At 39.6% G+C, this 14,016-nt stretch overlaps 1 protein-coding gene across 2 annotated transcripts in view; it reads right to left on the bottom strand.

Moving 5' to 3' along the window:
* The window catches only part of pcxb (pyruvate carboxylase b), a 286,683-nt gene that overhangs the window by 132,868 nt on the left and 139,799 nt on the right, over positions 1–14,016 (bottom strand). For both annotated transcript variants that reach the window (XM_034136581.1, XM_034136582.1), the window contains exon 12: positions 13,065–13,247. In XM_034136581.1, the coding sequence (XP_033992472.1) occupies positions 13,065–13,247 (183 nt within the window). The remainder of the gene's footprint in view (positions 1–13,064; positions 13,248–14,016) is intronic.

The raw sequence follows: 14,016 nt of genomic DNA, 5'->3' as shown, positions 1-14,016 counted from the left end.
TCCGAAAAAGAGAAACGCACTGAAATAGTCCAGCATTTCTCCACTGTATTTTAATTAGATCATATCAATCCATTGAAATGATGTGTTCCAGTCTGCTGACAGGAGAGCAAAGTACTTATCCCATTATCTCCTGAAGGATGATTCAAGTCCTTTGACAGACGGCTAAAAGTGAAAAACACCTCAGACCATTTTGGGGAACATTTTCCATTTCATACTTTAGGTATTCACCTAATGTTCTTATCCAGAGCCACTTAGAGTGAAGGCAGAGGTAGAATAAGCTTCGGCTCGCCAACACTGCCAGAACATTTTAAAATTGAGGTAGACGGGAGACTTTTTTAAAAGAAGTTAAGAGCAAATTAAAGTGAGATGAGGTGGAAGACGTGAAGAGAGAAAATGATTTAGCATAGAGAAGGTGATCTGAGGTACTTCTTGAAGGTTTTTCAGCTTAGAACTGAGGATGGGGAAGGCCTTTCTGACCAGTCATTCCACTTGTTGTGCCGATTCATTGTCCCCCACAGGCCTTCTCATGTGTATAGCCTTCGGAAGTTCATAATTGTAAATAATCCAGTGCCAAACTCTGTGCTACTGTTCCACATTGCCTTTAACACAGCGCACTCCTCTGAGGCTCTAGGAGGGAACTGACTTTTCTAACAAATACGTTTTTTGATCAAAGGGCTGCTCAAAAGGCTCTCTAAAAACAGACCATTTGCACGGAAGGAAACAAAACCACAGCTAAGATACTGTAGAATATATTAATGTAAATAGTTTGCAAAGAGGATTCTGAGCCCGATTCAGGCTGACAACGTAAGAGTAATTTGTGAGAATATTTAATGGAGGAATCTAAGTGGAATTTGTTTACATATGATTTGTTTAGCATGTTCTTACTTGCCTGAGGAAAAGCTCTTTGAAACCTACACTGTTAAGTCAAAGTTGACATATTCAGCCAAAATGTTGTCTAATAACAAAAACGTTATAAATTATGAAGCCTCGAATACAGGGTGAGAGACCTTTCTTCTTCCCCTCTCTCCCTTCATATCGACCTAGCAGTCTGGACTTTGTGATGAAATGGCACTCCGAACGGCTTTGTCCAAGACGGCTGTAAACATGTCACATCTGCCGGCCTCGTGGCTCCGCCGGGCCCCAAAGAGCCCGCTGTAAATGTCTCAACTGGAGGGCTGTAAAGGCTTTTTTACAGCCAACAAGAACATTAAACAATACTGTAGCTCAAAAATCACAATCTATATAACATATCTAATGTAATGTGTCACTTTCTTCTGTCCCCTTCAAACCTGTATATGCAAAATCGTAGAGGTTCTGGAAAAGAGTATGCATACATTGCTTATATATGCATACTCACTGTACTTGCAAGGCCGCCATGAGCTTAGCACGGTCAGGATTGAAAGGCAGAACAACAATAGTAGAAGGGAAATCAGTGAGATTGTATGTTTTGATGAACTGTACAGAACCGTTAGCAAAGCATACATCATTTAGCTTTACCAGCCGAAACAGACATTCAGAGCATTGCAGAAACAGTGCAGGCTTGTAATGGAATTCTTTATCAGGGAGAGCTCGGTAAGAGCAGGTATACCTCAGGCTCAGTCTGGAGAAGAAAAAAAAAACGTTAACATTAAAACTGTCAGTGCTACCGGGTTTCCAGATGTTGCAACGGAAACAAGCAAACCCAGCTGTCAAATAACCAGCGCGGCTCATAAGGAGGTGTGTGATGGCGTTTTTAGTGTAGAAAAGACCTCCAGCTCCGGAGTTGCTGGTACATAAAAACAGGAAACTACTTGGCTTTTAATGAGCAGAATTGGCAGCTCTGACAGATCGTGTTTGCCTCCAAGGTCTCGCCGCATTTTTAAGACATTTGAAAAAGCAGATGCATTCACAGGTGTAGTCATCACATTTTACTGAACGTAACAATAAACTACTGCTGCATTTACTGCTGCCCTCAAGATGAACTGTTTGGAAAGCATCTCGTTCTCTCAGAGCGGAATAATCAGGCGAGAGGAATGGAGGTCCACGTTCTATAATGCCCGTTCAATTAGACCGGGAAATGCCTGAGAAAAGAAAGGCCACCGCAGTTTAAATGTGTATATGCACCCCATTGTGCTGCTGACAGCTTGACTTCTCACCATGGGCTACATGACTAACAAGACACTGGAATTTGTAAATATCTCGTTCAATAAAAAGCATTTACAAAGCCATTCAAAGCCCCCCTTTTCTCTAAAAACTCAAAAATAAAGCAATGAGGGAATAAACATCTAAGAGAATGGGTGCATCAATTATTCGTAATGATGAGCCTCATTTGTTTATTTTAAATTAACACAATCTACAAGAGTGACCTTAGAAACCCTGATGGGGATGTGTTTGTCCAATTTACTCCAACAAAAAACACTATTTGTTGTTAACACTAATATATTATCAGTGTTGGGGAAGCTAATTTAAATGTATAACCTTGAAGGCTACCAATGACTTAAGAAGAAGTTGAAAGACAGCAAAAAGAAAAGACCCTTGGGTTAAATCTAGGTGGGTTAACTGAAGGTACTCACAGAAAGTACTTCAAACTAATAATATATATATACATGATCAAATTGACGATGTATATGTGTATATGATACAAAATGAATATGAATCACATGCCAGCAAAAACTGCAATTTGAGTTTATATGAATAGGTGACCACTTGTTCGCATACAGTATAAACCAGACCAAAAAATACAAAACAGGAGTGCAAAATGTTTAACTTGCCGTTTTTAAGCCTGTATGTCCGACATGAGCAGTGGTATATAACAAATGTCCTTATATGAGCCAAAAAGTATTCGTAGTTTTAGGAGTTAACAACTTAATAATGGCCAAAAAGTGATTTACTAATGCAACACTATTCAACTATAAATGTAGTTAAACTACCAGCATGCTCCTTCAAAATGTATTTGAACTACTTTTTTAAGTTCATGTAGTTCAAAACTCCACAACAATGAGAATGAACGTGTTAATTGTCTTGTAGGCAGATTGTCTTAATATCTGCGGGTGTGTGATAGATAATTACGGCCTTAACCTTCCATTGTATTTGAATATGTCAATTCATCAGTGTGTACCAACCATTAATTAAAAACTCCCCTTCCCCCTGGACCCTTGTCCTCCGTGCAGAGTGTGTTGAACCATGTTTGCATTTAAATGCACATCACAGCTGCAGGATCTCATTATTCCTGACTGTGGATATGAACCTGCACAGCACCACTTCTCATGTTCAAAGCCACATTTCACTGTGGTATTTTTTCCACTTTTTAACAAACATGTCCAGCTGTGAATTAAGAAACAGGTAATCGAAAGTGTTCTTTCCGCCCTCAGCTATCTGTGGAGGTTGTGGCAGTGTAGGTGTGAACTTAATTTAGGCACATTCTGTCTTCTTCACTGGTTCTCTGACTGAGCCCGAGGTCAGCGTCGCTCCTGAGAGTTCACTGGTCATTAACTCTCACTTTATGAACATGTTAATGTTCAATCAAATAGTGCTTCGAGGCATCATGCCACAGAAGATTACTGATAGAAATTGCATGTTGTGTATACATGTTGACTGTATTTCCATTTTACAGGTGCTGTGTGTGTTGGACAATCTGCCGCCGAGCCTCAGGCCAAACCTGTTCTTTCCTCTCTCTGGTTTTCATTTGCTACCTACACATTCTCTTTTTATTATTACTCATCCTCTACTACTTTCCCAGCCATTCAAGGTTTCATATTTTAAAGTAATTCAGCAGGGTGATTTTTTAATTCCTCGCCTACATCATCTCTACAGATGAAAACATGCGTTCATGAGTCTTTTTTGTTGTTTCCGAGCAGACATTCTCCACCCTAGTGTGACTCTACAATGAAGTGAACAGCAGTTGACCTCAGATGCCATGACGGATAGCCTATCTCTACTGAAGATACATACCTAATCAGATTTCACACCAGCACGGTCATTGCCTGTTTCAAACCCTTACTCTGCTCATTAAATGAATATTCACACAGACACCCAGAGCAGATAGAGGGGGGGCTGAGAGTGAGCGTGTGTGATTGTTTTTCACAGCTAAACTTGATGTGCTACTGTGCAGACAAGATGACAGATGGAAGAAAAAAGACGACAGAGGGGTCGTTAAGAAATAAAGAAGGAGGAAGGAATGATACAGCGCGCATGAGAACTAGTATGATAAAGAAAGATTTGGGGAAAGAAAAAGAAGGACAGATAAAGGGAACAAAGAAAGAATTGAGTGGATCAGCAAAAGAGGAAACAAAAGTCTTCTGCTCTGAAGTTTCACTATGTATGAAAACCCACTGAATCAGCTGTGAAAAAGGACATATTTTAATACTTGTAATGATATTTCTGCATCTCATATCCATATCTACTAGCTTTTGGGGACAATTCTGGAAATGGTGCATTCACAGAATAACCTGTCCTTGAATATTTATTTGACTGCTAAGTGAGAAATAAAAAAACTGAATGAAAGTAGGTGATGAAAAGCTTCCGATTCACATTTTTCTTTTGCAAAGTTTCACTAAGTCCCATTCAAATGGAAACTTTCATTCTCTCCCCATTCCAACTTCCTCTCCTTTCTGCAGTTTCTCCAGCACCATCTTTCTTCTCTCCATCCTCCCACCCCCCCCCGCTTCGTCACAGCAGATTTCGGGCCGTTTAATCCTGATTATGGCTTCAAAGTCCCAGTTGACACAGAGCAGCTCCAACTTGCTGTGTTGGAGATAGTGTGAGCGAGAGGCCCGATTCTGGCTATAAGCACATCTGTCTTGTGTCTGTCGGTTTTTGGCTGAGAGACATTGTGCTTGTGTTGACATGACGTTTTAGCGAGAGTGCGTGTTTGCGACATGATAGCACATTCTTAAGCTGGAGTGGCAGTTTCAGTCGCTAAATCGTGTTCGGGTAAATGTGTTAGATTGTTTACCCCACAAAACAGCTGTTTTATGGGTGATTGCTTGGGCATTGTGGGTAAGTGTTGCAGTGAATAGCTTATTGCTGAGTGGCTGTGTACTGCCAGGCTCCACGCTCATCTTAACAACTTCGCCCTTCTTCACAAATTATCTCCTCTCGACTCTTTTTGTCCTCTTTTCACCTGACAAAACCACTTTGCCTGAAGTCGTGAAACTCACTGTTGAATGTTGTAAAATGGACAGCTCAAATTGTTAACAGTAAATAAATGGAGTAAACAGTAAATGGAGTGCATTTATAAAGGCTGGCATAACACATAACACTTTGAAGACTTGTTGAAAAGGGGGGTTTGTTTCAACATTTATAGGCTACAAGTGCTCCAATCAATTGTGCACCATGGCAATTTACAAGCATCTCCTGAAAAACCCACCTCTATGATGTCAGTCAAATTCAAAAATATGTCCGAAAAATGTACAGTATCATTATGTGTCCATTAAAAGAGTGAGGAAATTCAAATGTTCAAATTAAAAAGGGGGTTTACCACTAATTACAAGCACAGATATAGTTTAAATTGACTAATACATCATCAATCTGATCATTTGTGACATTAATACTTGTCTTGTGTATTGGATTACTTTGTCAGGTAATCATTTCGTTGTGTCCATGCACAAGGCATAGAAAATTAACATGACACTCTTCAACGCACAAAAAAGACCCAATCTGCCTGTTCCAAAGTGATTACAGCACTTTTTTTTTTTTTAGAGAGAGGAAGCTGCTTATTAAAATTGATGAAAAGCGTTTTGTACTACATTGCAATCTATTCAGTGTCGAGCAGTACATAGAGTCAGTGAAGTATGAAAAACTGAGATTTCTCTGTATGCATCTGACATTTTAATGGATTTACGGCTTTCAATTTCGGCAATTTACATCAGACTTTGTTAGTCTTGTCTTACTGTAGACTTTTTAAGGAGTCTTCCTCTCTGCACACATAAATAAACATGTGGTTAAGACCTCCACCTGTCACTTTGATTTCACATCATTGTCAACAGTTTTTAACTACTACTTTCTCAAATCTTTGCTCGTCTCACTTTTCATTTATCTACTCTAATCTTCCTCAATCCTCAGCCAAACATTACCTTTCCTTTCATTGGTACATCCCACTGTCAACCCCCAAAGACTTACACTCTTATGTGTTCACTCTCACCAATTGGATTAGCACGCTCTTGATCTTTTATTCAATTTCCTAAAAACAAGGATTTTCCAGGGCTTGTTTTCCAACACACACACACACACACACACACACACATGAAGATAATTACAAGACTGTTTGTGTGATTAAGTACCGTGCAAGTGGCTGTTAGAGGTGTGAAATGAAGGAGAGATAGACTGATAACCCGAGGCCCCCTGAGACACATATTAGTGTGTGTTCGTGTGTGTGTGAAATAAGAGTGTGTGTTGTCAGAGTGTGTCTAAACCCTGTATCCCTCCCACTGATAAATCAGAGATGAGATGGATTTCCTGCCTCTCTCCTCCTCTTTGTAAATGCTGAGTGAATGATCCTGGATCAGTGTGTCTAAGTTGCAACATGATGCAAAGGTTATAGGAGGATAACTCTGGATCAGGGGGAGGAAGGACTCATCCTGTTACTACTGCAGGTTAACACTGATGTTGCTGTAAATAGACTGATTGGACTGCTTTATGTATGTTTTATTAGTATTGTTATTACTTTTATAGCCCAGTTTGTAATAATGTGTGATGTGCAATAACAAAATCTTCAGAAGTTGTGCATGTTGCTTTAAAAGCCTTAAAAATACATTAGTAGTGCGTTGGCCTGTTGCTATACTCAAATGAATTGCTTGATATCACTATGAACAATTGACTTCATTCACACGCCATTGTCTTGCTTCTCTTATGTTTATTTGAAAAAAAAACTAAAAACTGATTTATGAAGTCCTAACTCATAATTTTTATTGTTTAGTTGTGATCTTAATTTAAATGCAACTAGTATTCAGCGCTTGTATTAGAGAATAATTTGTTGATTTGACTATGTATCACAATTTATCAATACAATATTCAACAGACATCAGGACAAAAAAATACCCCATGTGAGTGAATGGTAACCAGAGGGATGTGAGAACAGAGAGATCCACGAGAGAACTAAAAAGACAAGTTAACTCATGAAGGGAGACAGAGCTCAGGAACAGAGTTGGGGAGTTGTTTACTTGGCCGATAGAAACAGAAATGAAAAAAGAGTTAGACATGACAGTACAGGCCCTGGGAAATGGAGAGCTTGGCCGGACAGACGTGTTCACAAATCTACCCTGACACAGGTTAACAAACTCACAGGCACTCTGGAGGCCAGGTAAACAGGAAGTGAGGATGGATCACTGATGCCTTTATATCACAAACACAGCTGAGTCAATACGGCACTATCTTAACTGGCACAGAAAGAGGAGAAAGTGAATCTGCTGACTGTCAATGTGTTTAAGAGATATGAGAGTTGATTTATTTCGGTCATTATTTCTCCATACTGAACGATTAGCTTTACTGATAACTGCAGTCATATGCACTCGCAGTATCCAGCTCCCTCATCTACAAAGAAAAACTCAAATGTTTCTTATATGCTGATATCAGCTGTATGAACGTACTTTTTGTGATCTTTGCCATTAAGAACAACGATTAGAAAACAAAAAAGAAAGACTCTCCAGCTCCAAGAGGAAGAGGAAGGTAGGAAGGAAGTAGGGTTGCACAATTAATCAAAAATATTATCGAAATTGTAATATGTGCAATATTACATTACATGTCACTTGTTAGACGCTTTTATCCAAAGAGACTTACATACACTCAACACTGTGGACACAGCCACATGCTGACTGCAGTGGGGAATGAACCAGTGCTTCCCTGACCTGACAGCACACTAACCCACTGAGCCACAGCCTCCCTGTATCCCTCCCAATAACCAAATTCCATGAACATAATATTTGGTAAAAAGAGTGTGAAAATATCATGCGGAGCTGCAAAGCAGTACAGGCTTTGTCACAAAGGTAGAGGATATTATTTTTTTGATTATTTTCTACTCAGCAGGAAGCTATTGCACAACACCATTTGATTAAAGACCGTCGTTCAAAATTAAAATATAATCAAAAGGAGCCACTTTGACTTCGTCCAAAACATGCCTTAATAAAGATGTCCGACAGAGGTGCTTAGAACTACAGATCTTACTCTTTGAGTGAAACGAAGAGAGCAAGGAGCAGGACAGTGTGTGGTGATCTTAGGCTGGAAACTAGCCTGTGATCTGACAAGCTATCACCAAGCGAAACATTACAGCTTCTTCAAAGAGCCTCTCATGATGGGAATCATCCCTCTCACCAACTGATGGGTCCAACAACCCCAGGTCACATCAAACTCTCACACATGAGGTGTAAAGATAAACAGCGATGAAACCACACCGCCTAAAGCACAGCCCCAAAAATAACTTCTAAAGCAACAAACTGTGAAGAGTCTATCATACACACATACAAACGTATACACACACACACATGAATATCAAGGGGAAACATCTGGCCAATGTTTTGAAACAATGGTCAAATAGCTAGCAGCAGCAATTCCACAGTTTGTAAAAAAAGTGTATAGAAATCTGAGAAAATTAACGTAATCCTTACTCAAATTATTACCTCAGTCAAATCTTCCTCAAGAACTTCTGGTTTAAAAAGGGACCTGCTGTTTATTTAAGTTCATTTAAATGCAAGCTATTTTTATTAAACACACATAGCACAAGTTATGGATGTGCCATGCTAACCAAGCTAGCTAGATAGCGATAGCATGTAGCTTTGAGTTCGCTATGCTAACAGCAACTCTTCTAATTTCTACCCTCTCATCCAAATATGGTAACATATGGCCAATATGCCAAAGTCAAGGCTTCAAATAGATATTCAACAAACTAATGAGTGATGTCGCCTTGGCTACTTGTACTTCTTTTCTACAGTTTCAATCCAAAAATCTCAGTTTGTGGAAGACTACCAAACTTTACACAATATTTAGTGCCGTGAGGAGAAGCGTACTGTAGGAACTTCTATTTGTCTTTCTCTACCTTTGCAGTAGAAAATATCTCCGTCACACAAATACAGAGGTAAAAAAATCAACAGAAACCATCTGATGTTCATCAGCCAACATCCTCTGTGATGAGAAAACACTCAGGACAGATGCTCCCATGTTTGCATTAACAAGAAGCAGATGTATTGTGTGTGTAATTAAGAGAGGAAACAAACATCCTCCTTTGCACAATTAAGAATGTTAGGGATAACAAAAACATATTTTTAAATAATGACTCCTGGATTTTAGAATAAGGTAGACTTAAGCAGCCGTCCAACTGTCCATTATGTCAGTTAAAATGACATCTGCTGCTGGCATATTTAATCAGATATCTAATTAATTCATATAACCATGAGTAGCCTCAGGCTGATTTTTTGATGGTTCCAGAAGACTCATTTTACACTTTTGCTCTTGTATTTTTTGAAATAATAGGCAGACAATAAATTATTATACACCACACTTCACTCTTTAAATGTCAAATATGACTCTTAGTGTCATAGACATTACTTTAGCATTCACTTTTTCTAGTTACAGCTTCTTAGGGGTCAATTAAGGTGGGCAGATACAAATGAAGCGCACTGTATTTCGATTTTGTTGTATTTGTGGTTTTGAGGACACATTTCAGTGAACTTCAGATGACCTTGATTAGTTTTTTAGTCATTTTAATATTTAAACTGTCTCCTAAACTGAACCTGCATGTGCATTCTGCCACAAACCCAACAGCTACATGGGCTTCTCTGGGCCACACCACCTTTCTTGTTGTTTTATGTTACACACACTCTCCATCTTAATTGCCCTTTTACAGTTTTCCCCTGCTCCTCGATCCATCTATTCTCACCCTCCTGCCAAATATCCCGTCCATCACTCCCCCTCTCTCTGTTTGCGGCTGGTTGTGTGACATTTCACTGCAAAACACACACGGCTCCTCAAATGTGCGCACACATACAAACAAATGCGCACACATGCAGAAGCCGGGGATATAGAGAGCTTTCTGAAATGCCAAACCTAATTCCACACAACACAGGACGAGCAGCAAGATGTCAAGCAAGTAACTTGTGGATTTCGCTGGAACTGAAAGGTTACACTATACTTAACATTCGGAGGATCAATGGTGACTATAGGTGCCACCAAACTCAAAGAATGAACTGAGAAGCATTGCATTCAGAATTCATGTAGCCAATTTTCTTTTACTAGGAGACAGATAAAACCCTTCAGAGTTTGGAGGATGTCAGCCCTCTGTGTCATATCTCTGTGAGCAGACCAAAGCTTAATAGCCTTAGATTTGTAGCCAACAATGATGCTGTTGCTATGGTGGAATGTCACCAGTGAGAGTTGTCTCCAAGGCCACCGCTCACCAACACCACAATTTCTTGCTGTAGACATTTTCATTGGTCACTTCCGTATATATGGGTGTATTCGAGTGGTTGACACACAAACAGATTGAAAATTAATTAGCCCCTAGGATAGATAACAGTGTAGGACTTTTGGAGTGACCCACTGAATGACGTAGGGTGCTTACGTCAAACTGACATCACATCTGAAACCCTACACTTCAGCTAAATGTATTTTTAGAGCAACAAAAAAATGAAATATCCCCTGTAGTGGAACATGTTCATTATTTATGGTACTAGTACATCATCCAGGTTCTCAGGAACAAACATCTGTGTGGTTTTCACAGAAGAAAGCTCATGTATGACAGCTTTTTCAATCTTATGAGTAAGTTAAACAACCTGGTGTCACAAGTTCAGGTGTAGTGTTTATTTTCTAGCTGGTAATAAATGAATTCATAGAATATTCTAAAAGTGGAAAAAACAATGAGGTTTGATGTGAAGAAAGTGTATCCACCATAGCCGTGGTGATTTTCATATTGTGGAAGAATGTGGCTTAACTATTCCTTGCAAGGACAAGACATCAGGATATATATGTACACTTCAGTAACTTAAAGACATCAGTACTTGAATATGTTAACTTCTCCATAATAAACCCAGGCTCCACTCTAAACAACTGGCAGATTTGTTGGTGGCAGAATAACACAGAAAGCAGTTGGGTTTTTCTCGAATCTCAAGTCTTTTAAAAGAGCTGTCATGATCTCAGTCCGCCAACAGCAGTATTCAGGGGAACATGTTTAATTCAACAGCTTGTAACAGCCATCCTCTATTCTTTGCATCTCTGTTGTGCTACAAAGTTTGGTACTGGTTCACTGGTGCAGAATAGAAAATACTTGTTTGCAAATTAAATCTAAATCGTATGCACCATGGTAGCTCAGAACTCGTCAATAAAATCATGTTTTTAGACTGAGAAACAGCTTTTGTCTCTGCAGAAAATGATTTAAATGTTGAGCCACTGGAGGTAAGGTACATTAGGTTGACTTCCCAGGACAAAGCACAGTGTCCACACGCTCATCAGGTCTTGGCTTCCTCACTTTGTCAGAAAGTTAATCTATTAAATCACTGCTGATAGTTTGCAAAGTTCACTCCAAGTTGAACGACAAATTAAAGTCGAGAACACCAATGTCACTTGCAATTTCACCTCATCATGACTAATTCTAAATAGACTGAGGAGCAAATATGAACTAAGCTGATAAGACTTTTCAGTTTCCCTTTATTCGAACAGACCTCATTTTATCCAACTACAGGTAGGTAACCAGCAACAGGACACAATATAAACCATTAATTAAACCAAAGATATGTACGTATATCCTTCATGCAAGAGGATCCTTATTGTTTCACATACTGATTAGAGTCTGGTCAAAGCAGAACATACATTATCTGTTACTGATCCATCTAATCATTTTACAAATCCCACTGCTGACATTCATCCTCTGTTCATTGACACTCTTGTTGCAAAACAGTGAGATTTATAAGAATGCTTCCCCAAGCAACTCTCATTGTCTTCCAAGACCTGTTCACCTTGATATTTCACTCACTTGCATCCACTCGAAATTGGAAAATAGTTTTATCATGGGCCTGGTTAATCCAGTCAAAGATCTCTCCAGTTGTATTCATAGCTACAGCACTTTTCACATTAAGCTGCGAGGCATACAAAGGCACATGTTGTGAGAAAGCTCCATGTGTTACCTGACAATCAATGAGATAGCAAATTGTTTATTTTTAATTGCGGGGTAAAAATTAAAACGATAAAGTGCAAATGACTTGTAATGGATTGGAAGGAATCTGAATGATAACCGCAGGAGACCCACAAACCGTCTATTATGTGCTTCTTTTTTATCTAACTCAATTATTAACTGGGTTACCTTTAGTAGGCCAACAGAGAATACATTAGCATGGCTGATTAAACATCGTGTTCCACAACATTATCAGGTTTATTGAATGTTTTAAAACTAATATTAGTGGTATAAATCAAGACTTGTTCAAGGCCCTTCAAAAAGGTGTGAGAGGTGTCATGTGGTTCATGATATAACTAGCTTATATGACTTGTACATGAACAGCAAATGCAGATCATTATTTTTAATCACCGCCGCCTACTCAGTCTGTTAACATGGTTTCTGCTGACGACACTGAGTCTGTTAACAAGCGTTTGCACTCGCTGATTAAACTAGAGTTCTGTCTTTATGCAGGGATGTATTCAGCACAGACACAACTTTAGTTTTTAGTCTGAAAACCCAGAAATAAAGAATAAAGTGAGCATGTCAAGAGATGAAAGGAGTATCCGAGAAGGCTGGAGTACCACTTCGCAGTGACTTGTTGTTCTCTGCAGCTGCTTCGCTATGAAGAAACCTTATAAAGATGTCCTTCTCTCTCTTAAAGTTTTCCCTGCATCGTACCCTTAACCATGCTCGACTGTCTCCAATAGTTTGAGATGGGCTCTCATGAATCCATTCACAGCAGATAAACCATCTCTGCTGTCAAAATACCTCATGTCAATCATTTGGAGACCATGACAATTGCCTATTTTCCAGGTTGATAACACAGCACTTGGACATTATCCACCAAGTTTTTCCATCATCTGAAGAGGTCAGCATTTTCTCACACATAGCGATAACTTTAAAATTCCCACACAAAGCGGCATCAAACACACGTGGCTGAATGTCCTACCTTGACCCCTCGCACTCTGAACTCGGCCAGGGCTCGGCTCATCTTGGAGGCTGCAGTCTGCAGGTCCTTCCCGCTGGCGATGACTTTCACCAGGAGGGAGTCGTAGTGGGGGGAGATGACGGCCCCCTGGAAGGCCGAGGCGCTGTCCAGGCGGATGCCCATGCCTTCGCCGCTTCGGAAAACCTGGCAGGAAGAGAACAGAGGAGGGGTAAGTGACTAAATATGACAAAAAGATCTCATGTTGCTGTAGTCCTGCCTGACGCCCACATTATTATTTTCAGCGGCACCTGGAAAATGGTTGACATTCTCAATGATCCATCTTTTTTTTTTAATATAAATTCAAATTATCATTGACATTTAGATAGTCTATGTTGTGATTTTAGAGGCCCAATTATGATTTTGGGGGGTTCTCCTTTTCCTGTAATGTGTTATATAGGTTTTTGTGCATGTAATTGGTCTCAATACCTAACACACGCGCTTCTCTTGGCTAGCACTCTAACACATTGACCTTGAAAAGCTAAGGGGCGGGACATCTTTAAGCGGTTGACCAATCACAACAGAGCCAGCCAGCTAACCAATCAGAGCAGACTCTGGTTTCAGACAGAGGGTGAAAAGAGGTGGTGCAGTATAGGCAGTATGAGAAAAAGAATGACCTTTTTGAACATTAAAGCATGGAGACGTCCCGGTAGAGGCACAAAATACAAATATGAACCTGAACAATTGTATAAAAGAGCCCCTTTAAGGTGTCATATGCTGTACACACAATGAAGCGCCCTGACTAATTTGTGATACTCGGCTACATAAATACAAATGTGATTGAATGAGATGCATTACAAATATAAAAACGACATTAAATATGAACCGCAAAACAAAATGGATACGCAAAATACTTTGTCATACTTAACTTCCTAAAGAGAAAGTCCGCAAAACACAATGAATCATTGTTCATCAG

The sequence above is a fragment of the Trematomus bernacchii genome, unplaced genomic scaffold (assembly GCF_902827165.1).
Source record: "Trematomus bernacchii unplaced genomic scaffold, fTreBer1.1, whole genome shotgun sequence".
Classification (NCBI taxonomy): domain Eukaryota; kingdom Metazoa; phylum Chordata; class Actinopteri; order Perciformes; family Nototheniidae; genus Trematomus; species Trematomus bernacchii.
This window is presented reverse-complemented; position numbering and strand designations above follow the sequence as displayed.